The 24,874-nt window shown below is 36.5% G+C and overlaps 1 protein-coding gene across 1 annotated transcript in view; it reads right to left on the bottom strand.

The window, feature by feature from the left end:
• The window catches only part of COL5A2 (collagen type V alpha 2 chain), a 147,464-nt gene that overhangs the window by 26,936 nt on the left and 95,654 nt on the right, over positions 1–24,874 (bottom strand). Inside the window, exons 17-35 of the mRNA XM_068544802.1 lie at positions 17,315–17,359; positions 16,173–16,226; positions 13,851–13,949; positions 13,462–13,506; positions 13,246–13,344; positions 11,923–11,976; positions 11,581–11,688; positions 10,469–10,522; positions 9,783–9,881; positions 8,514–8,567; positions 7,691–7,789; positions 7,531–7,584; positions 7,383–7,436; positions 6,360–6,413; positions 5,579–5,632; positions 3,954–3,998; positions 3,536–3,634; positions 2,402–2,509; positions 2,071–2,124 (exon numbers count right to left, since the gene is read on the bottom strand). Of these exons, the coding sequence (XP_068400903.1) occupies positions 2,071–2,124; positions 2,402–2,509; positions 3,536–3,634; positions 3,954–3,998; positions 5,579–5,632; positions 6,360–6,413; positions 7,383–7,436; positions 7,531–7,584; positions 7,691–7,789; positions 8,514–8,567; positions 9,783–9,881; positions 10,469–10,522; positions 11,581–11,688; positions 11,923–11,976; positions 13,246–13,344; positions 13,462–13,506; positions 13,851–13,949; positions 16,173–16,226; positions 17,315–17,359 (1,332 nt within the window). The remainder of the gene's footprint in view (positions 1–2,070; positions 2,125–2,401; positions 2,510–3,535; positions 3,635–3,953; positions 3,999–5,578; positions 5,633–6,359; positions 6,414–7,382; positions 7,437–7,530; positions 7,585–7,690; positions 7,790–8,513; positions 8,568–9,782; positions 9,882–10,468; positions 10,523–11,580; positions 11,689–11,922; positions 11,977–13,245; positions 13,345–13,461; positions 13,507–13,850; positions 13,950–16,172; positions 16,227–17,314; positions 17,360–24,874) is intronic.

Here is a 24,874-nt window from a genome sequence, read left to right as displayed (position 1 = left end):
CTAAAACAATTTCCAATGGATTTTCTCCACAAAACGTTTTAAGCTCTTTCATCCAACTCAACTCCTCCATATATAACACCGTCTTCAAATATTAGTATGAAATTAGTGCTACCCTTCAACAATGTTTCTGTGTTTCTTAGCTTGTTTAATTTTGCTAATACCTATTTGAAATGTGACAATAGACTGAAGAGGCTTTTCTTCTTTTGTATAGAATACTATATTCTTAAATTATACTAGTGAAATATCACTCCTTTATTTTTTTAAAAAAGTGAAATTCTACTAAAGCACTCAGTTTTCCGCATTCCCCTGAGATGAAAAGGAGTTGCACTACCCCGCTACACTGCAGATGATGGTGTTCTTTGGCTCAGAATGTAGGGGCGCTACCACATGGGCTTTTCTTGACATGAGGTTACAATCTTTAAACTGCTGCACTGTATTGGAATCCTTCCTAAGACAGGTTTTCTCTCTGATATTTGTGTATTGCCTCTTCACAAGCCGCCCAGATATTCTTTTGTCATTTAATTTCTGTATGCATTACTGAAGAAACTTAAGGAAGAAAATGACTTTTTAATTTTATATCTGTGACAAGAACATGAGAAAACTGTGATCTTAAATTCTCCAGATCTATAATGAAACAATGTTCTGCCATCCATTTACCTAATATACTTCCTTAAAGGATTTGATTAAATATAAAGGTGACTTCATTACATTCACATTTTTTTCATACAGAAAAAAAGTGATTCCTTTTTTTCCCTTTACCATGAGATTACAGCAAATGCTCTGCTCTGCTTCTTCCCTAAAACAACATATTTCCCTCACTAAAAATGAAGCAGTCATTGCTTAAATCTTGATCCTATTGCATTGCATTTCCATAGTTCAAAGGAACAATAGTTATATATTTCAGCTTTCTCCTTAAAATAAACTGTCAATGCATCTCTCCTTCAAACAGCACTTCACTACTTACTGTGCACTCCAGACCAACCATGATGTGAAATACAAACAATAAACCGGATTTACTTAGACCACTTTTTGAAATATTAAATCAAATATTAGATTTAATTAAAAGGCAAGAGATATTTTGAGTTCATAATTTGCTAAACTAAGTGTTTCACCTTAATTAGCTTTCCAGAAAAAGAAAAAAGGGATAATTATCACTAAGGCTAAAACTTTTCTATAATTTACTTTATTTTTTTAATCAAAAGTTAATATAATCAATGTATTAACAGTGGCTCAATGGACAGAATCAAAATATTAACAGTGGTTCAGTGTCATCTCTTTTTTAATAGTATAACGGCTATTGTCAGGACACAGCATGACAACTAACAGCAAACCATGTCATACTGAACCAGAAACTATTTATCAAATATCAGGAACTATTTCCAGGAAATGCTGACTGTCTGAGCAACTGTAACTACCTGCTCTTACCTGAGAGGATCATTCATGTCTGAAAATATATTTTCAGTCTGATTGTCTGATTATCCTTAGAATTGCAAATACGTTCTATTTTTAAGGACATAAAGGTTGTTAAATGTCAATTTCTGGAAGGATATTAAACAATCCTTCTTTACATTTCACTTATTCAGCCTCTTTATCAATGAAAGCATTAATGACGATTCATCATGCAGTAATTTTCTCACCCCTAACATCTAGCATATTGAGAAACATTTGTCACACCTTTGGCTACTCTGTAAAACTCTACTTGCCTGCACTGGAATGAGGTCTAAGGCAACTCATTAGATCAGCATTTTAATAAAAATAAACATTGCCTATGAAATAAAAAGATAATAAAGATAAAGAGGGCCCCACCGCTTAAAGCACCAATCTCATATGCACAATAAAAATGTGTCTTACTTCATTCTCTCAGTAATGACTATTTTTTGGCTTGTTCTAATTCAAGGTAAGCAAAATGAATATCCGTGGTCCATCAGTGTCAAATCTCAGATCTCATCATCCTCCTAATCCTGACAACCATGGAAACATGAACCTTATTTTTAAAAGTTCAGGCAAATTCATACGATAGTGATGATGCTGATTCCTAGCCCAGCTGCTGAAAGGAATGATTTCACTTACTCTTGCTCCATCATTTCCAGCTGTGCCTTCAGCACCCTTCTCTCCTACGCCACCCTGGGAAAACATACAAAACACCATTTAATCATTTAATTGTCTTTTTCCTACACTTGCATGGAAGCTTCATGAAAGCAGGGACTTCTCGCTAATGTTCACAGCTGTATCCCCTTGAGCCTAGAACAATGCCTGGGACTGAACATTTTCTAAGTACACATTTACTGAAAGAATGAATGAATGAATGACTTGTGACTTAGGATGGTAGAAGTAAAAGTCTGCCCAGGAAGTCATTATCAGTAGAAGGTGTAAATGGATGAACTAAACAAACCACACTTACTCTGTCACCCTTGGGGCCAGGAGTTCCTGCAATTCCTCTTTCTCCCGGCATACCTTGAAGACCTGGTGGGCCTGTATCTCCAGGGGTCCCACTTGGTCCTGGATTGCCCTGAAATGAACCAACAATAAGTAAGCTCACCTATATATTAAAGTTGAAACTATATGAAATTCCTGTTTTGGTAAATCAAAAATAGTAGAATCTTGGCAATTTCATGTGGTTCAACCTAGTGCTTATATTTTTCATTTGGGAAAATCGACTCTGAGTTCATTTTAAAAAAATCAGATCTTGCTGTTTTGATTGTTGGTTTGTTTTCAACATTCTCTTTGGAGAAATTGGGTACCAATTCAAATAAAAATGATAGAATTGCCTTTTTATTTTCTTTTTTTGGCAACATCATAGGGATTCTAATAAAAAAAGAAGACATCACATTTAGAGAGTACTCCATTCTCTCTCCAAAGAACCCATGATATGAAGCTGGCTTTCAGGCTCATTTAGTAATTAAATTGAAGCAGATCTTCTGCAATCACTCTGGCCCTTGAAGGCGATAAGGGATCTAATATTATATGATCATGAAAAATTCTACTTCAGTTGTTTGCACTGAAGTTGGCCACACAGACTTCTACCAATTTTAAAACAGCACCCAAAAGGAAATGGTACTGATTTTTGCCTTATAATGTATTGTACTTTCGGATTTCAAAAATGACATACTTTCATATATTAAGTAAGCAGAACTGTAGAAACTGAGACAAGGAAAATGGAGCATATGATTAGGAAGACATCCTAATAAATTACACAATTTTCGATTTCTTGCCTCTGCTTATTAATAGAAGTCATTAATAAAAGTTATATAAATAAATATTAGAAACAGGTTTGTATATGAGAATGTATCACTACTTTATGTAGTGATCAAAAATCCCATCAAAGAAGAGATTCTTTTTTACCTGACTCTTTAGTGCCAAAGCAAAGCCAAGTAGGTGCTCATTAAATATTTGTTGAAGAAATTATATAATCAAATATTTTGTAAAAACAAGAGAAATAAATAAAATAAATAATAATAAATCCTAGCACCATTATGTGTTTATTGAGCAGTAATTTTAGACCATTTTAAACTACTGAGCTCACTACCATACTTACTTTTGGACCATCAGGACCGTGTCCTCCAGCCATTCCCTTCTCACCAGGAAGTCCAGTTATTCCTGGTTCTCCTCTTTCCCCTGGATTTCCTCGTTCTCCCTACACAACATAGGAATGTCAAACAGTCTTAGTGCTTGGTCTGAAAATGGGTTAAAAGTGTTCCTGGAAATGTGAAAAATGACTTCTACTGGGAAAAATTTAGAAATTAGCAACTATTAAGACTCAGTTTTCTAATTTAATAAGAAATGAACTTGAAGTAAGCGTATACTAGTTTCACAGCACAAAATATTTCTCATAAGATTGATTTTCATTAAGTAAAAAACTGTAACAGTTAAAGCCCAGTTTAAGATAAAAGATGCTTTTTCAAACTGAAGCCAATGGACACAAAGTTAATCATGAAGAAGAAGAAAATACTTACTCTAGGTCCTAAGGGGCCAACTGCTCCAGGATCTCCAGGAACTCCCTATAAAATACATTTTTTTTAAATGAAAAACTTTCAACTGAACTTTAGGTATTTATTAGAAATCTTTCCAGATCATATACCTAATTTCTTCTAACATACTATTAGAAGTCTGACTAAGCCCATAATATTGAAGAAAGAAAAATGTGTACAATTTTATGAACAATGGGATATCATATACATTGGACGGAAATATTTTTCCAGAAAAATTTATATTATACATGAATGATTGATTTTTGGCAATGCGTTCATTCAAAATATTATCTCACAAAGATATTATTTTTAGCAACAATAAAATACAAGTAAAAGACCTTTTATTTCCTAATGGAATGTGAAAAACTTAACAGAGGAAAGTGAAATTAAAAGCAATGAAGTACTAATCTTTCAAATAGAACCAATTCAATTCAATTTAATAAATATTTCTTGAACATATAATATAGACAACACACTCTACTAGGAATTGTGGGTTCAAAGTAATGCAGTCATGACTACATTAAAAGTTTGCTCTTAACTAAAGGAAAATTTGTCATTTAAAACTTCTCTGTTTGATAAAGACAGTAACTATATCAAGTAGGCCTCTAGTCTTGTCCCTTGAAATGTACTGTCTTCATTGTGGCATAATCTTCCTAAAACCCAAATCCAATAGTATTTCTCTCTACTTAAAAGCCCTTCATTAGCTTCCCATTACTCTAATAATACGAACAAACTAGACTCAAATTAAGACTTTCCAGAATCAGGCCCCTGTCATTCTCCAGCCTCATCTTCACCCTCCTTAAATTGTATTTCACGTTTCTGACCTACCGAACTTTTTTCAGTGCCTAAATTTGATCAGCAAGCCTTTGCACTTGCTGTTTCCATTTCCTGGAGTATTTTCTTACCTTCCCTCCTCCCCGCTTACCATCGTTCTTCCTTCAGATCTCATAAAAGATACTATTTTGTCCAGGAAACTTCTTCTAAACCTCAATGTCTGAATTAGGTGCATCTTCTAGGTTTACATACACACAGTGCCTCTCTTACCTTAGCATTTAGAATATGCTACTGTTGTAACTGACTTTCTATACTCTCTGTCTCCTAGTAAAATAAAATACAAGGCAAGGTCCATGTCCATCTTGTTCAATTGGTTCAGGCCAAGGCTTAGTAGAGCTTAGCACAGAGTGCTCAGCAAATATTTTTGAACAGTTAAATGAATGAATAAATCACTCAAAGAAAAATAAATTACATAAACCTATGTGCTGGTAAAATGACAGAAATAAAATGGTAAGTTTCTGTTCATAACCCTTTATGAAGCCTCCAATAAAATGTACAGTAAGACATACTTAGTGATTAAGAACACAGTATAAGCACATGACTTGGGTTCAAATCATATCAGCTGTGTGACTTTTGGAAAATTACTTAACATCCGTGTGCCTTATTTTCCTCATCTGTAAAATGGGCATAATAATAATAATAGTACCTAGTACATAAGAGTTGTTTTGAGGATTAAAGGAGACAATTAAAGCAAAGCAGAACAGAGCCTGACACATAGTAAGTGATATTATGTTAGCAATTTTTAGTACTGCTATCCTTACTATTTAAACACTTACCTGATCACCTGGCTTTCCACCTTCCCCAGGAGGCCCTGGAGGACCAGGAAGCCCCTAAAGCAAAAGTAAGAATATAAAATTGTGACTCTGTGGAAATTTAATAGGCCACCAGTGTTAACAGTTCACAATTCATGGAGCTCCCTGACTATATTTTCAAGCAAAAGACATTATTTAAACACAAGTTAAGCAAAGCAAAATGAGAAACCTACATCCTCTAACATAACACAGCAGCTAGTCAGTTCGTAGGTTTAGATTTTCATTTGCACACCACTTAGCAAAAAAGAGGTAAGAATATAACAGTAGGTTCTTTATATTTGTGGAGCTTTTAATGGCTCTGAGAACAATACTTTAGGCTGCTAGAATAAATATTGAAAGTTAGTCCTGACAGTTTTTTCCCCAAATTATGATTATCTATGCTATTAATCTACCATCATATTTAACTAAATAAATCATGAAAATTTGTTCAACAAAAAATTTTAGACACTGTGTCAATAAAATTAGATAAGCCTTAATATAGTTAAATAAATCTTACTGAGATATTAAGAACATTTTATGATTTATAATTTGTTAATAGGTTTGGGGTTTGGTCAGTTGTTCAGGGGAAATCTGTTCCTTCTCTTTGAGCAAAAATGTTTGATTTTGTCCAAATGTCTATCTTATTTACCAAAAGAGGAATGACTTCTTTGAAAATTGTAGAATTTCACATCACTCAACCATATCTTTTTATAAAAAAGCATTTTGGTTAGGGGAAGAAGAAATGGAAGACTGTGCCAGTGCATACCTGAAAGCCAGTGGGGCCTGGAGGGCCTTGCTCTCCTCTCTCCCCAGCTAGACCCTAAGTCACGAAGGAAAGAAAACCATGAACATCAAAAGCCAGATCCTTATGCCTGCTTCCTACTTGTGCGAACCACCAGAAGTATTTATATTTCTTTGTATTTCTTCCAATCACAAGTTTTTCATTTTAGCCAGATAATAAACTAGTCCTAAATGTCACCTAATGGTACTGGTTTGAAGTCCCTGATGGTGAGAAAATATCTTCTAAAGCCAGCGAAGAAACTGATAACATGTGTTCATTTTTTTATCCAAACATAAATGTCTGGAGCCAACTGTAAAATTTGGGGGGAAACTGACTATTGGCATGGAAAAATCCATTACTTTTATATGTCTAATCTAAAAGGGTCATTAATGCTTCCATTGTAGTTTGTTTCTCAGTATTATAAAAGTTATTAATCAAACCTTCAAAACTAGAATAACTAAAGAAAGCAAAGCTAACATTTTTAAAAAGATATTTAAATTGCCCCATTCCAAAACAAATAAACATGCCATAATATTTCTGATAAACAAAATTTTAAAATCCTAGGATGAAAATATACCTCAAAGGATAAATATTATTCCTTTTTAGTCCATCCAAAAAAAAAAAAAACCCTTAAATAAATTTCTATAAGACACAATATTAGAAAAAAACCCCGGTATAATCGAGTATTTATATATTTTAAATAAAATACAGTATAAAATATATGTCAGACACTACTTTCCTCACATAATTTTCAACTGTGATAACACAGAGATGATGAGGTAGCTTTTACCATCAGCATTTCATAGAAGTTTAAAATGAAAAGACCAATAATTCTATTTAAAAAGGCAGAAGATGCCAGCACAGGAATTAAAAGAAAAGATAGAACTGAAATTCTTCCATCTTGCACTTTTTTATTTACTTCCCCCTGAAACCTATCCATGAGTAAAGTTTCAGACAAACATCACTGAAGGATGCAATGTGAATATATTCTCACTAAAAATTACATACCGGGGGGCCCACAGGACCGGAAGGACCAACTTCACCATCTTTTCCAGGAGCTCCCTAGCATTGCAGAGACATAATTTATGAGGTGAGACCATGAGAATTTGGATAATTTCATATATTTTTTTTTCTTTAGCAGAAAATGTGTAGTTACCCTCTGCCCAGGAACACCAGCATTTCCTGCTTCTCCAGGTTTTCCAGGGTCACCCTAAAGAATCAATGCAAACTAATTTAAATTTCAATCAGTTTGTTATAAACATGTCAGCTCCAAGTGAGGATTATGATGAGATGGCAACATTATACAGTGTACTCACACTGCTACCTTTGGGGCCTGGAAGACCCATACTCCCAGGCTGCCCTCTGATTCCTATGGAGCCTGGAGGACCTGGCCGGCCATCCTCTCCTGGAGCACCCTACACAGTTGACAGGAGCAAGGTAAGTTTCACATAAGTTCTCTCTGAATGTTACATCACCCAAATTGTCACTTGCCTTTCCTTAGTATAAAAGTTATGTAAGTTTTAAATTAAGCTACGTTTTTATTTTAGTGAATCAGTACAGTTGAGTGTTTTAAAAAAACTGCTGAGGTATTTGAATGTTTAGAACAGAGACTTCATTCTTATTCTATACACAAGTCTCATCTTTATGTCTCTTTACATTCTCATATTAATAGGGGAAATCTTCCTTCTTTCATTTACTTTTGTTTGTGGTAATGAAAACTCAGGACTTCCATTTCACATTTACTGTATAAGGGAAGGGCCCAGAATATATGAACTGTCAAATTTATACCTACTTATCTCTTAAATGTATAAAATTGGAAGGATATCAAGAAATGAGAATGTTGCTAACAAATTCCACTAATATTAATAAATACATCATGGCAACTTTTTCATTTATGTCAGAGAAGCAATTACAATCTCAAGCATTTATTTCAATACAATGTTATCAATTTTTGGTCATTTTGAAAATACGCAGATCCTTAATATTTGCTTCCAGGAGAGGAAGGTACATTTTAAACATGTAAACATGATTAGCATCCACCGGATCAAAAATGTTAACCTTAAATTAACATCTTACCATTGAAGTTGCATGTCTATTGAGAAATATTAATGGTGGTGGACTTTTGTTTAAATTACTTACCAAAGGTCCAAGTTTTCCTTCAGGACCTTGAACACCAGGATTTCCTGTCAGACCCTGAAAATTAAAAGCAATTGTCAGTTTGTTGCTGACCTGCAACTGGAGTAAAGATTCTAAAGAGTAAAAATAGCACTGCATTAGAAAGATCCAGTTCCGCTTGGCAAGGCCCACTCTCAGTAGCCTTAGGCTCCTCTAGACAAACTCACAGGACCATCATGGACCTCACCCAACCTGGCTTCAGAAGGATACAGGGCAGACAACACAACATGCAACAAGGCATCACGTGTGGTACTCTCCACTGGGACGAGTCCTCACAGCACGGCCTTCAGGGCCAGACTCTAAGCCTCCCACAATGGGAGGCCCGATGTGAGAGAATCAGTCTACCTGGCGGGTGCAGGAGCCACCCTGGTTTGAAATCTCACATAACCGATATTTGTAACAGCACCTTGGACATACTATACTGGTCCCAGCAAGGTGAATGCCCAGGTACAAGTCCCTGCAAACTCAGGAAATCCAAAGCTATGCCTCCTACCAGTTTTTTAAATTCATTCACTGTCCTCCAAGTCCAAATGCAGTCTACAATCAGGGATCATTTTTACTAAAAGTAATTGAATGGTCATTCAGCTGGCATTCCACCTTTATCATGTGTCTAGGGAAGAATATCGAAGATATGCATCGAAGATGAACCCAATGCCTGTTTCTCACATAGAAGGAGAAAGGGTTGTAGGAGACTTTTACTCATATATCTAACACTGGGTTCAGAATAAAGAACTTATGTTGAGCCAAATGTATCTTTCCATGAAGCTTTCTGTATAATCCTTTTCTCTTTAAGGGGCATTGTTGACAACTGAATATAAGGGTAATTCCATAGTTCAAATGAATTTTCAAGCGACATTTTGTTAAAATGAAATTTGTCAGGAATTCTCTGTGCTAAAAGTCACATAAGTTGTTCATCAGCAAGTAAAGAAAAATTATAAAAATTGATAAACAGGATTTTTTTTTCTTATCAAGTGGTAAAATTATTAATACATACCTCTTTGAATACAGGAGACTAGAAGTTACTTTTTTTTTTTCTATACATGATAAAAATAGCAAACCATTCATTATTTTAAAAATAATGAATCAGGTCAAACCCAAAGAAAAAAACAAAGAAATGTTCCAAGTCGTGAAAGCAAGCTATTAAAAAAAAAACAAAACCTTTAAAAAACCTTTAATGAATTCTCAGGAGCATATCTCCTAGGTTGATGTAGCAAAAAACTGCTGTGTTCTTACCCGAGCACCTGGAAGCCCAGGTTCCCCCGGACGTCCTGGATCCCCCTGACCACCTTTAGGTCCTGAAGAACCTACAGGACCCCTCTCTCCTTGAGCCCCCTGTTCCAAAGCAAAGCAGAACATGTCAGAAAAAAGGGAGTGCAGGGAAACAAAAGCAAGCATATATAAAATCCTTGTTTTACAAATCAAACCACTAGTATAACATAAAAGAGTTTGTCAAAGTAGTTACAAAGACTTCTTTGTAAACCATGCCGCTTCACATTTTGTTCTCATTTGGATTCCTTGTAGAATAGAGGTTTTTCATCATTAACTAATGAAAGTTGTGTTTAGAGCCTCACTCCAATAACTTAGATTTAGAAACCCCCAAATTTTGAAAGAGTCTAAATTTCTAGATAAAGGAAAAAATATATATTGGCTAAAGGAAAGATTTATGGCCTATTCTTCTCAAGAATGTCCCTGGAAAGTTTGAAAACAAACTCCAATACACCTCCAACCATCGTCCTTCTCCCCTAGGCCTCTATAATGAAGAAATTGCGCAAGAGGGATTTGGCGTTAGGAGTAATATCTGTGTCCAACTCTTTTCTAGATCTGGACCCATGTGGGCCAAGGCTAGATCACCATGCTGGACAATGGCATCTTTTGCAACACTACCCACAGGAGTGTCAACCTTGATAGGATAGCCTTACCTTTGGTCCAGGTAAACCATCAGAGCCTGGAAAACCACGATTGCCAGGAGCACCCTACAAATGACCAAAATGTGATTCTTAATTGTGGATGTTTTTGTAATATATAATGAGTGGGTGATTTTTATTCTTAGTACTATAAGGTTTTAGGAGCTATGATCAACCCAACACAGCAATAGGTATGTATAAGAAAAAATAACCTGACTATACAGAAAGACATTTTAAATTTTGAAAAATATATGTAAGTACTGAGCCAAAATTATTCAAATCAAAAAATATTTTACCACTTCATTGTAAAATTAAACATAGAGAAAAACTGATACATAGATATAGATACAAGAGGCAAAGAAATGGTACCATCTACCGCAATCAAAATGTCAGCGATCGCAGGCATTAGTATTGTCTTTGATGTGAAGCCCTTTGCATTTTCTGAGGTTCCATACAAAAGTAAGGTGATATTGTTATTCTCCCTTTCAGACCTGTTTCATTATAGTCCAGTCACAGCAACCTTTTCTGGTCTTTAAAATCACTAAGCCCTTTCTGGCCTCCTGGATTTGCATTTTTTTGTTTCCTCTGCTGAAAAATGCTTTTTCTCTCAAGTTTTCTTGCTGGCTCATCCTAATCTTCAGATCTTAGCTAGATGCGATCCTCTCAAAGAATCTTATTTCCTAGCCACCTAACCTAATGACACACTACTGTCATAAGTTACTCTCTACCACATCACCCTGCTATTCCCTAAGTGTATATGGCACTTATTAAAATGTGTAATTATATTTTTATTTACCTGTTAACTTGTTTATTGCTTACCTCCCCACTAAACTATTGTTTACTAGCCCCCGCGTGAAGGCTGGGACCATAGCATTCTTGTTCACTGATGTATCCCAAGCACCATATATCAAATTGGCATAGAGCAGTTGTTCAGTCAATATTAGATGAATGAATGAATGAACAATGATTAGACAGTTGGCTCCCTGAATTCACAGAGAGCCATACTGAACTGTGCAATGCACCTGCTAGCAATTCTCTTAATTCCTCTAGTTTTCCTCACTATCCCAAAAGTTATTCATGTAATTCCCCCACAACTATAAGAATTTATTCAATCATTCAAATTTTACCCTTTCTCCCACGGGGCCTGGAGGACCAACTGTTCCTGGGTCACCTCGGGGACCTCGTTTGCCTTCTTCACCAGGTGGGCCTATTGGACCCTGAATACCATGTGGCCCCTATTGAAAACAGAAGGACAGATACCAGAAAGAGCCATTTGACAAGGGAGTTATAGTCAAAAGATTCATTTAAATAAGTCAGTCACAAATTTTAAACTATATTAAGCAAACTATTTCCATCCAAAAAGTATTATAATTCTCACTGTCATTATTTGAAGTACTTGAGTATTTTGGGCTTACACTTCTGGGTAATATTCATGTTCTTCTTATAATTTAAAAGAAATAAAACCTTACCGGTTCCCCTTTTGGGCCAGCTTCTCCTTTGAAACCTGGAACTCCTGGATCACCCTAAAATAAAAACATCGATAATTGTAAGAACCAAGATATTTATCCAGCCCAACCTGCTTTAATTATTACAGTGAAAGGGTCTTGAAAATTTTCTGCAGCTGAGTCTGTACTGAATCAGCAGTATAATAATTTTTTTAAACTATGCAAATCTTGTAGAATGTGTGTGAAATTTTATAAAATCCAGTATAGTTAGGTAGTAATTTGTATATTTTACAGGGGTCTTCAAAAGACTTACTTTTAAAATCTTGTTTTTAATCATGCATAGTAGGATAATTAGAATTATTCAGTTATTATTCCAATTTGATAAAAAAAATTAGAACTAACAATGACAACTTCAATAGATAAATCTATTTAGAGTCTATTTTAGGAAATAGATTTGTTCACCCAAAATCAAAGTAATTTTATATCTATGCTCTGTTTATTGAGATTTGACAAAACTTCAAATAGGGCATTTTATCTTTAGAGTATTCTAAAGTTTTGGGTATGTGTGTCTTTATAATACCAATTGTACTATAATTTGTGGGAACCAGATTGCTAGATTGAGAACATGATAAAATCAAATGGAAAATACCAACAACACGCATGTTTTTATAAATTTGTCACTAGCATTTAAAAAGGATTTATCAGCATGATCAAATTACTTAGATCAGGATCTAAAATATTTGTTTTAAGTAGTAGTAGGAAACAAAGTTTTGTTATATATCAAGCTAAAAGATACATAAGCACAACTTCTCAATGTGTTTATTTCTTAAGAACTAACCGTAATATTTTTACCAATAGATAAATATATGAATATAAAATATACAAATTTATAGAAAATGTGGAAACTCGTTCAATATAAACAACACGTTGGAAGCACTCTTCAAGAATAAATCTCAAGAAATAGCTGTTGAACCCATTTTAGCCAAGTTGTCATTATAAACCCCCATGAAAACTCCGTATTTCCCCATACTGGCTTGCAAAGTGTCTCCATATTTGTTATGCAACTATTTATAAAATTCTATGAGGTGGATCATGAAGTTATGACCTTACTATTTTAAACAAAAGAACGCTAAAATTTAACATAGTGCAATAATTTTCCCCTTTGAATTTAAACATGTAAATTGTACATTAACATTTGGCTTCCACTTTACAAAAATTCCTACCTTCTTTTGCCTCATTCAAATAAGTCACATTATCTATGTTTCACTGTTATCTCATTACATATTATTTCTCTGGCGATCTTAGTTGTATTATACTAATGGATGATAATTCTTTGATGGACATTACCGGTTGGCCTCGAATTCCTGGAGGTCCAGTGCTACCCTGAGGTCCTGGAGATCCAGGGGGCCCTGCTAAGCCAGGAGGACCAGAGGTACCCGGAGAGCCCTATTGGAATGCAAGAGTAACATGATGAGCAGAGACCTAGGCACAAGTCTACGGTCACTGTCCAAAGGATTGTATCCATTTGAACCTCATGTGGCATAAATGAAGTTAGTTACTCACTGTTGGGCCTTTGGCACCAGGCGTACCATCAGTTCCCACTGCACCCTAAAAGATACAGGAAAAGTTCATGAAATATTAAGCCATATCTAGGGTGGTATTCAGATGTCCACCCATCTCGCAAAAGGAGGCAGAAAAATTACCAAAAAGAAAGAAAGGAAAAATAAATCAACCACCATTATATTATAAAAATCACTTTTATGACTAATTAATTCCCTTTTCCACAAAATAGACAAAATTTGCAGAGTTGACAAGGGACATTTTTTTTTTCATGAGTTCTAAACACTCATTCAGAATTGAAAGAAAATATATTAAAATATGTTGCCTTTGTTCAAAAGTTATAAAACATGTCCAGCTTTCAGTGATAATTTTTAAATATACTAGGAACTTACAGGAAGACCTTGAGAGCCAACAGGACCCGGTAGCCCAGTTTCACCTCTTTGCCCCTGAGGACCTTCAGGGCCTCGTGCCCCAGTGGGACCTGCTTCTCCCTAAAGGGGTATGAGGAAAACGTTAATTTAAGAAAACATAAATGTGGTGTGTTTCAAAGCTGACTGCTTATTTGGAGTTTTACATTTTACACCCAATCATTTAAACGAGTCAAGAGCACAAAGTAGTTTCCAGGGGTGTGTGCCTAACTTAGCTTAAGGGACGGACTCACTTCCCGCCACTCTGGATGTGATGAGGCCCACACCATGCAGAGCAGAGCAACCTGGTCAAGGTCACCTGATAGCCACCCTTGTTTCAACCCAAGATAGGGATTCAGATAGTAAATAAAAATACAGGATGCCTGGTTAAGTTTTAATTCAGATAAACAACAAATGATTTCAGAATAAGTTTGTCCCATGCAATATTTGGAACACATTTATCCTAAAAATGCATTCTTTATTTATCTGAAATTCAAACTTAGCTGAGTTTCTGCATTTTATCTAACATATTAGGTACCTAATGTAAATCAAATCCTAGAGGGAATCCCTATTATCCTTCACGGAAATACAAAGAGCTAGACGTGAAAGTTTACTCTTCATCTAGAGAGCCAGAGACCCTGGAAGAATATTACAGGTATGGCAGAATTTTGGCCAAAAACAAACACCGGGGGTGGTGGTCTTTATGTTGGGGGTGGTGGTAGGACAGGGAAACAATTTCTGAAACAGTTTTGTGAGGTGTTTGACTTTATTAAGGAGTTTTCAGTAGCCAACAGCCCGTACTAGAAAAACCCAGGAGGAGAGGGAAGTATCCAGAGTGAACTACTGTATAAACTATGATGGCTAGTGAAGTCTTAACTAGAGGCCATAGTAGGAGCAGAAACCACTTCCTGCTAAGTGAGAGTCCTGGGCATTGTGAGTATTCTTTCTTAAATTCTCTAGCCAGAGCTCGGTGTGAGGGTGGAGAGTCTCACAGAGAGAGAGAGGGAAGGGATTTTGCCTATTTTGATTGAGGTACACAGGGAGGTTGGGCCCTCCAAGGTCAGAGTCAGTGGCAGCAGACTTAGGACTTCAGGGAGCAGATCAGGTACAGAGGGGAACTGAAGAAGGTCCTACTCGGCTGAGCTCACAGTGAGTTCTCAGTTAATGCACGGACTGGTTAGTGAACCAACGGAGGGCACCATTTTAAAATAAAGCAGCCACACCCCTGTGGCACAGAATTTAAAGTCAGCGTTAGAGAGAGCCGAAGAATAATTTGACTTGATGACTCTCACATTTCAAAGAATACTTGAAATGTCAACTAGAGATTTTGTTTGTTTGTTTGTTTGTTTCGAAGTTCAAATCCAATCTGAGTGGCCCCACTAACAAGAAGAGTGGGCCTGTACTGAGGGCATCCTCTGCCTCAGGCACTATGCTAAGGGTTTGCATATTTTCTCACTTAATCTTCAATAAAATTCCTTGAGAAAACAAGATTTAGAGAGGTGAGGTGACTGGCCACGGTTATTTTTGTACAGCAGAATCTTGTGAGCAAATCCCTTCTTCAAGATGAAGAAAATTATTGCCAAAGAAAAACCGGGTGTGAGAAAAATCAAACGTATTGTGTTGTTCAAAGTTTGAAGGTAGTGTTCTGAGTTTATTCACTAATTTAGCTAATATAATCTTAATAACCTCCCACTGTAATCTATGGATTTATCATCCAAAGTGTTGAGAGAAAGAACAAGTTGTGACTCACTACAAATGTAAATCATCCCAGCAGAATACTTCAATCCACTCCCACATGGACAGCCAAATAGCCTCCCCACATGTTCCATTAATGATTGTGTAAGTTGGGGGGTGGAGGTGGGAAGAAGGGGGGCAGAAGTGGAGGCCAATATTGTGTGGCCTTTTGACCACCTCTGATTTATTTTACTCTCCTATTGTTTAGAACATTCTGCTATTTACTACTGCCAGGCACTGTATCCAAGAATGGAGTTCCAATTCAGATTAAACTCTTATTCCTCACAGCCGTTACAACTGTCTGGTGTTAGAGTCCTATTGCAACAGATTCTTTGATACTACAAGTGTATGACTATAAGTAATTCTCTTTTAATTACTTATTATATAATAATATCATTTTTTTCATTTTCTATTTTTTTTCCCCTACCATAATGGCCATTGAGAATACGCTAGGCTCTTTTCCTTAGTTAAGAGCGACTTCCACACTCTTCAGTGAAAGAAATGACATTTACTTTGGGATTCAGGTACTTAAGTAATTCATGTCATCAAGAGCTAAATATAGTAACATCTTACCTTCATCCCAGGATTTCCTGGAAAACCAGAGGAACCAGGTATCCCAAGAGGACCCTATTAAAAGAAACCAGAAAAATGATTAGACATGTATTTTAATTAACATGAAATCTTTTATTCTGTACTTTGACATATAAGAATAATCCACTTAGTACTTTAAAATCACAAAGATAATAATATAATTTTATCATAAGAACCTTACAAAATTGATATGAAATTGTGCTAAAAGACATGTCCAGTGGTATTAAACATAACAGAATTTCCTAGTTGTAGCATACGAGAGTCAGTCACAAACACAAATTGTTTGAAACAATTGCTTCTTGAGAAATTACTTTCTTTGTGTTAACCAAGTAATAAGGATAGTTTTTAGAAAGTTACACATTGTACCAAAATCTAGGACTTCACTTTATAAAAATGATGATTAAGAATCATCTGGATATTTTGGAGTGATTTTTTTCAGGCTAATAAAGAGTGAATATGTGTCACTATACTACATTTGGGAAGGCATGAATAGAGTCTACACCACTGATTTAAAGGAAATGAGTGTAAGAGGAATTTCATTCTAGGTTATCCTGATTCTTCTTTGAGGACTGTATTTTAAATCCATCAGTTTTGCATTAATAACAGCCCTTTTAAATTACACTTATTTTTCCTCCCATAGTTTGTTTCCTTTTTGTGAGTCACAAGGGAGAAAAGATCTTAAGGGCAAGTAATTTCAAATCCGATTTACCCACCTAGTACTGAATACTTCCCTGAGCTCATCGTGTTTTTCACCTATCCATTGTACGGACCATGCTGTATTCTTGTTCTTTTTGTATACTCATCTTTCAAGACTAAGCTAAAAATTGTACCTCTCTAAGTCTTTCTTGACATCTTTGTCTCACTACTGGTGTCAGTACAGGTAGGTTCCCATACTTCAGGTTGCTTTCCCTATTACAGCAGTTAGCAATAGCATTATGCTACAATATCAATTGATATATCTCTCTTCTTTGATAGGGCAGGTTTCAAAGACAAGTACTATGTGTTTATTGCCTTTCTGTTCCAAGCACCTGGGACACAGTAGGTGCTTTGTAAATGGTAATGAATGTACAAATGGAAGAATGAATGAATAAATGAATGAATGAATATGAAAGTAATACACTCACCATTGGCCCAGGTTTTCCAGGCATACCATGTGCACCTCGTTGTCCCTAATTAGGAGAAGAGGCAAGATAACAGTGCATTTTCTACAGTATTTGTTGACAATTCATTTACGTTATAAAAATTTCTATGTCAAAAATTGGAGAATGAATATTAAGGTTAACTGACAACTTTACCTAGGTTAATAGCAATAAAAATACACATTTATACAACATGGGTAAAGTAGCAATATGCACATCTATGCTTACAGCAATAAGAAAGAAAAATCAAGACTGGAAATATAAACTGATTAAAATGATTCTTTTTACTTGAACGTGTCACCTTCTATCAAATGAGCTCAAAGACAATGCAACTTTGAACACCAGCCTCTTCTTAATAGCCAGAATAACCCAGAGGAAGGAATGTGCCCCATGTAAAACAAAAACCTAAAGCACATGTGCACACACATGTACACACACACACACACACAAAGGAAATTAAGTAGTAGTGAATGCTGCGGGTGTCACCCAGATCCCCCTTCAGCACAGAAGTAATCATTCTACCACTGCTGGAAGTGTTGTAAGCTGTGATGGCTCACAGTTGAGACCCTCCCCACAAATTGCTGAAAGGAGTTAGCTATCCCAAGGTTGCGCCCTTCCATGGTCAATGCAGTGGTACAAAGGATTAGCCCCCATTCAAAACAGTCCGAAGAGCCATCCCAGCTCCACTGTTCCCATGGAATGGAAGACTTATGAAGATTGAGGTCTCTGTTGCAAATGTAACACAGTTTAATTTCTCCCTGTGGCAAATCCTGCTTATTTTATTAATTTCTTCATAGGTGTGGTTTCTTTCTTTTATTAAAAAATAAATTTATTTATTTATTTATTTTTGGCTGCGTTGGGCCTTCGTTGATGCAAGTGGGGGCTATTCTTTGTTGTTGTGCACGGGCTTCTCATGGTGGTGGCTTCTCTTGTTGCAGAGCACAGGCTCTAGGTGTACGGGCTTCAGTAGTTGTGGCTCGTGGGCTCTAAAGAGCAGGCTCAGTAGCTGTGGTGCAGGGGCTTAGATGCTCCGCGGCATGTGAGATCTTCCCAGACGAGGGCTCGAACCCATGTCCTCTGCATTGCCAGGTGGATTCTTTTTTTTTTTTGAAATTTATTTTATTTATTTATTTTTACAGCAGATTCTTATTAGTCATCAATTTTATACACATCAGTGTATACATGTCAATTTCAATCGCCAAATTCATCCCACCCCCACACCCCGCCGCTTTCCCCCCTTGGTGTCCATACATTTGTTCTCTACATCTGTGTCTCAATTTCTGCCCTGCAAGCCGGTTCATCTGTACCATTTTTCTAGGTTCCACATATATGCGTTAATATACGATATTTGTTTTTCTCTTTCTGACTTACTTCACTCTGTATGACAGTCTCTAGATCCATCCACGTCTCAACAAATGACCCAATTTCATTCATTTTTATGGCTGAGTAATATTCCATTGTATATATGTACCACATGTTCTTTATCCATTCATCTGTCGATGGGCATCTAGGTTGCTTCCATGACCTGGCTATTGTAAATAGTGCTGCAATGAACATTGGGGTGCATGTGTATTTTTGAATTATGGTTTTCTCTGGGTATATGCCCGTAGTGGGATTGCTGGATCATATGGTAATTCTATTTTTGGTTTTTTAAGGAACCTCCATACTGTTCTCCATAGTGGCTGTATCAATTTACATTCTCACCAACAGTGCAAGAGGGTTCCCCTTTCTCCACACCCTCTCCAGTATTTGTTGTTTGTAGATTTTCTGATGATGCCCTTTCTAACTGGTGTGAGGTGATACCTCATTGTAGTTTTGATTTGCATTTCTCTAATAATTAGTGATGTTGAGCAGTTTTTCATGTGCTTCTTGGCCATCTGTATGTCTTCTTTGAAGAAATGTCTATTTAGGTCTTCTGCCCACGTTTGGATTGGGTTGTTTGTTTTTTTGATATTGAGCTGCATGAGCTGTTTATATATTTTGGAGATTAATCCTTTGTCCGTTGATTGGTTTGCAAATATCTTCTCCCATTCTGAGGGTTGTCTTTTCGTCTTGTTTATCGTTTCCTTTGCTGTGCAAAAGCTTTGAAGTTTCATTAGGTCCCATTTGTTTATTTTTGTTTTTATTTCCATTACTCTAGGAGGTGGGTCAAAAAAGATCTTGCTGTGATTTATGTCAGAGTGTTCTTCCTACGTTTTCCTCTAAGAGTTTTATAGTGTCTGGTCTTACATTTAGGTCTTTAATCCATTTTGAGTTTATTTTTGTGTATGGTGTTAGGGAGTGTTCTAATGTCATTCTTTTGCATGTAGCAGTCCAGTTTTCCCAGCACCACTTATTGAAGAGACTGTCTTTTCTCCATTGTATATCCTTGCCTTCTTTGTTACAGATTAGCTGACCATAGGTGCGTGGGTTTATCTCTGGGCTTTCTATCTTGTTCCATTGATCTATGTTTCTGTTTTTGTGCCAGTACCATATTGTCTTGATTAATGTAGCTTTGTAGTATAGTCTGAAGGCAGGAAGTCTGATTCCTACAGCTCCGCTTTTTTCCCTCAAGACTGCTTTGGCTATTCGGGGTCTTTTGTGTCTCCATACAAATTTTAAGATTTTTTGTTCTAGTTCTGTAAAGAATGCCATTGGTAATTTGATAGGGATTGCATTGAATCTGTAGATTGCTTTGGATAGTATAGTCATTTTCACAATATTGATTCGTCCAATCCAAGAACATGGTATATCTCTTCATCTGTTGGTATCATCTTGAATTTCTTTCATCAGTGTCTTACAGTTTCCTGCATACAGGTCTTTTGTCTCCCTAGGTAGGTTTATTCCTAGGTATTTTATTCTTTTTGTTGCAATGGTAAATGGGAGTGTTTCCTTAAATTCTCTTTCAGATTTCTCATCATTAGTATATAGGAATGCAAGAGATTTCTGTGCATTCATTTTGTATCCTGCAACTTTACCAAAATGATTAGCTCTAGTAGTTTTCTGGTGGCATTTTTAGGATTCTCTATGTATAGTATCATGTCATCTGCAAACAGTGACAGTTTTACTTGTTCTTTTCCAATTTGGATTCCTTTTATTTCTTTTTCTTCTCTGACTGCCATGGCTAGGACTTCCTAAACTATGTTGAATAATAGTGGTGAGAGTGGACATCCTTGTCTTGTTCCTGATCTTAGAGGAAATGCTTTCAGTTTTTCACCATTGAGAATGATGTTTGCTGTGGGTTTGTCGTATATGGCCTTTATTATGTTGAGGTAGATTCCCTCTATGCCCGCTTTCTGGAGAGTTTTTATCATAAATAGGTGTTGAATTTTGTCAAAAGCTTTTTCTGCATCTATTGAGATGATCATATGGTTTTTCTTCTTCAATTTGTTAATATGGTGTATCACATTGATTGATTTGCGTATATTGAAGAATCCTTGCATCCCTGGGATAAATCCCACTTGATCATGGTGTACGATCCTTTTAATGTGTTGTTGGATTCTGTTTGCTAGTATTTTGTTGAGGACTTTTGCGTCTATATTCTTCAGTGATATTGGTCTGTAATTTTCTTTTTTTGTAGTATCTTTGTCTGGTTTTGGTATCAGGGTGATGGTGGCCTCATAGAATAGGTCTGAGGATTGTTCCTTCCTTTGCAATTTTTTGGAAGAGTTTGAGAAGGGTGGGTGTTAGCTCTTCTCTAAATGTTTGATAGAATTCACCTGTGAAGCCATCTGGTCCTGGACTTTGTTGGTTGGAAGATTTTTAATCACAGTTTCAATTTCATTACTTGTGATTGGTCTGTTCACATTTTCTGTTTCTTCCTGGTGCAGTCTTGGAAGGTTATACCTTTCTAAGAGTTTGTTCATTTCTTCCAGGTTGTCCATTTTATTGGCATAGTGTTGCTGTAGTAGTCTCTTAGGATGCTTTGTATTTCTGTGGTGTCTGTTGTAACTTCACCTTTTTCATTTCTGATTTTATTGATTTGAGTCCTCTCCCTCTTTTTCTTGATGAGTCTGGCTAATGGTTTATCAACTTTGTTTATCTTCTCAAAGAACCAGCTTTTAGTTTTATTGATCTTTGCTATTGTTTTCTTTGTTTCTATTTCATTTACTTCTGCTCTGATCTTTATGATTTCTTTCCTTCTGCTAACTTTGGGTTTTGTTTTTTCTTCTTTCTCTAGTTCCTTTAGGCGTAAGGTTAGATTGTTTATTTGAGATTTTTCTTGTTTCTTGAGGTAGGCTTGTATAGCTATAAACTTCCCTCTTAGAACTGCTTTTGCTGCATCCCATAGGTTTTGGATCGTCGTGTTTTCATTGCCATTTGTCTCTAGGTATTTTTTGATTCCCTCTTTGATTTCTTCAGTGATCTCTTGGTTATTTAGTAACGTATTGTTTTTCCCCCATGTGTTTGTGTTTTTCACGTTTTTATCCCTGTAATTCATTTGTAATCTCATAGCATTGTGGTCAGAAAAGAAGTTTGATATGATTTCAATTTTCTAAAATTTACTGAGGCTTGATTTGTGACCTAAGATGCAATCTATCCTGGAGACTGTTCCCTGTGCACTTGAGAAGAACGTGTAATCTGCTGTTTTTGGACGGAATGTCCTATAAATATCAATTAAATCTATCTTGTCTATTGTGTCACTTAAAGGTTCTGTTTCCTTATTTATTTTCATTTTGGATGATCTGTCCATTGGTGTAAGTGAGGTGTTAAAGTCCCCTACTATTATTGTGTTACTGTCGATTTCCTCTTTTATAGTTCTTAGCAGCTGCCGTATGTATTGAGGTGCTCCTATGTTGGGTGCATATAGTTTTATAATTGTTATACCTTCTTCTTGGATTGATCCCTTGATCATTATGTAGTGTCCTTCCTTGTCTCTTGTAACATTCTTTATTTTAAAGTCTATTTTATCTGATATGAGTATTGCTACTCCAGCTTTCTTTTGATTTCCATTGGCATGGAATATCTTTTTCCGTCCCCTCACTTTCAGTCTGTATGTGTCCCTAGGTCTGAAGTGGGTCTCTTGTAGACAGCATATATATGGGTCTTGTTTTTTGTATCCATTCAGCAAGCCTGTGTCTTTTGGTTGGAGCATTTAATCCATTCACGTTTAAGGTAATTATCGATATGTATGTTCCTACGACCATTTTCTTAGTTGTTTTGGGTTTGTTTTTGTAGGTCCTTTTCTTCTCTTGTGTTTCCCACTTAGAGAAGTTCCTTTAGCATTTGTTGTAGAGCTGGTTTGGTGGTGCTGAATTCTCTTAGCTTTTGCTTGTCTGTAAAGCTTTTGATTTCTTCATTGAATCTGAATGAGATGCTTGCTGGGTAGAGTAATCTTGGTTGTAGGTTCTTCCCTTTTTCATCACTTTAAGTATATCATGCCACTCCCTTCTGGCTTGTATAGTTTCTGCTGAGAAATCAGCTGTTAACCTCATGGGAGTTCCCTTGTATGTTATTTGTCATTTTTCCCTTGCTGCTTTCAATAATTTTTCTTTGTCTTTAATTTTTGCCAATTTAATTATTATGTGTCTTAGCATGTTTCTCCTTGGGTTTGTCCTCTATGGGACTCTCTACGCTTCCTGGACTTGGGTGGCTATTTCCCTTCCCATGTCAGGGAAGTTTTCTACTATAATCTCTTCAAATATTTTCTCGGGTCCTTTGTCTCTCTCTTCTCCTTCTGGGACCCCTAAAATGCAAATGTTGTTGTGTTTAATGTTGTCCCAGAGGTCTCTTAGGCTGTCTTCATTTCTTTTCATTCTTTTTTCTTTATTCTGTTCAGCAGCAGTGAATTCCACCATTCTGTCTTCCAGGTCACTTATCTGTTCTTCTGCCTCAGTTATTCTGCTATTGATTCCTTCTAGTGTAGTTTTCATTTCAGTTATTGTATTGTTCATCTCTGTTTGTTTGTTCTTTAATTCTTCTAGGTCTTTGTTAAACATTTCTTGCATCTTCTCGATCTTTGCCTCCTTCTTTTTCCGAGGTCCTGGATCATCTTCACTATCATTATTCTGAATCCTTTTTCTGGAAGGTTGCCTATCTCCACTTCATTTAGCTGTTTTTCTGGGGTTTTATCTTGTTCCTTCATCAGGTACATAGCCCTCTGCCTTTTCATCTTGTCTATCTTTCTGTGAATGTGGTTTTTGTTCCACAGGCTGCAGGATTATAGTTCTTCTTGCTTTTGCTGTCTGCCCTCTTGGCAGGCGGATTCTTAACCACTGCACCGCCAGGGAAGTCCCATAGGGTGTAGTTTCTGAGAGCACTCAGAAAACAAATTTCCTGCACACAAGTCTGCTTTAATGCCATTTCCTTGGAAAACTGACCCGTATATCATTGGTGCCAGAGGTAGTCAAGAAAGCCTATGCTAAAATGGAGTTTTTAAGCTGGATTCCTCCCTGGCCAGCTGGTGATAGATAGGGTATGGATTTCTCTTGGCATGCTGTAGTGATGCAGTAGTAAATATTGTCTCCAGTAGTGAACTCAGATAGGGTACAAGTGTAAGGGAATGGGCTATGGGTGCAATAGCTCAGGCATTTGAGAAGGTTTAGGGGATGTAACAATTACAAAGTTAATGGAACTGCATGGGTCTTGTCGAGTGAATCCATTGGAGAAAGATGCTGAAAGGCTGATGGTAATTAATCATCAATATAAATCTTCTTAGCAGCATTTAAAAATATTGTCATCTTCTACAACCAGAGGGAAGAAAAAGTTGAAGATTAGGCCCAGGACTTTATGATAAAGGTTTAAGTGCTCTTGAGAAGGTTGAATTCTAAAATGTGGAAAGTCTGCTATGCCATGGTCAGGGCCCTTGATTGGAGGGAATGGGACCTTGAAATTTGGCATTGGGATATCTTAAGAACTTTGAAATCTCTAATACCCTGAAGCCTCTGGGCCTACAGAAGTGGTCCTTCCCACCATTAACAGCTTATACTTCTCTCTTGCTTAAAGATGAAACAACGGCCTCTACTTTACCAGACAACATATGCCACTACCACCACCACCACCACCACCTGCTCCTCCCCTGGCCACCAGACCAACAACTAGCATCAAGTCACAGAATAACTGCATTGAGGAAATGCTGTTTCTGATAAAAGAGTGAAGAGACTATACACCAAAAAATCTATAAGTCCTATACATCATGTAGAGGCAGAATCCAAGAAAGAATGTATGGGATTAGGTCCTGAAGGTACTGGATCAAGAGGGACAGGATATAAAGCTGGAGAATTTTAATGATTTGGAAGCACTCTCCCATAATACATATTTAACACCCTGATAAAGACCCTGGGAAATGTTGTTAACAGGGACAATAGTTCTTAGAAACTTGGAAAGAGCAATGGCACACTCTAAGTGAAGTAGAAATGCTGGAACTGCCTGGGCAGGTGGTAGAATAAAGCACAGAGAAGTGAACACAGTAGATTGGATATAATATGTATGGCTGGATAAGGCAATAGCTGACTATATTCTACAATATTCTCTACATTTCCAGAGGAGACGCTGCCTGTAAGTGATTAAGAATGGCCTAGTGAGAGGGTCTCACTTCTCCTGAATCAAGGCCCGATTTTGGTACCA

Source organism: Eschrichtius robustus, chromosome 5, assembly GCF_028021215.1.
Source record: "Eschrichtius robustus isolate mEscRob2 chromosome 5, mEscRob2.pri, whole genome shotgun sequence".
Taxonomy (NCBI): domain Eukaryota; kingdom Metazoa; phylum Chordata; class Mammalia; order Artiodactyla; family Eschrichtiidae; genus Eschrichtius; species Eschrichtius robustus.
This window is presented reverse-complemented; position numbering and strand designations above follow the sequence as displayed.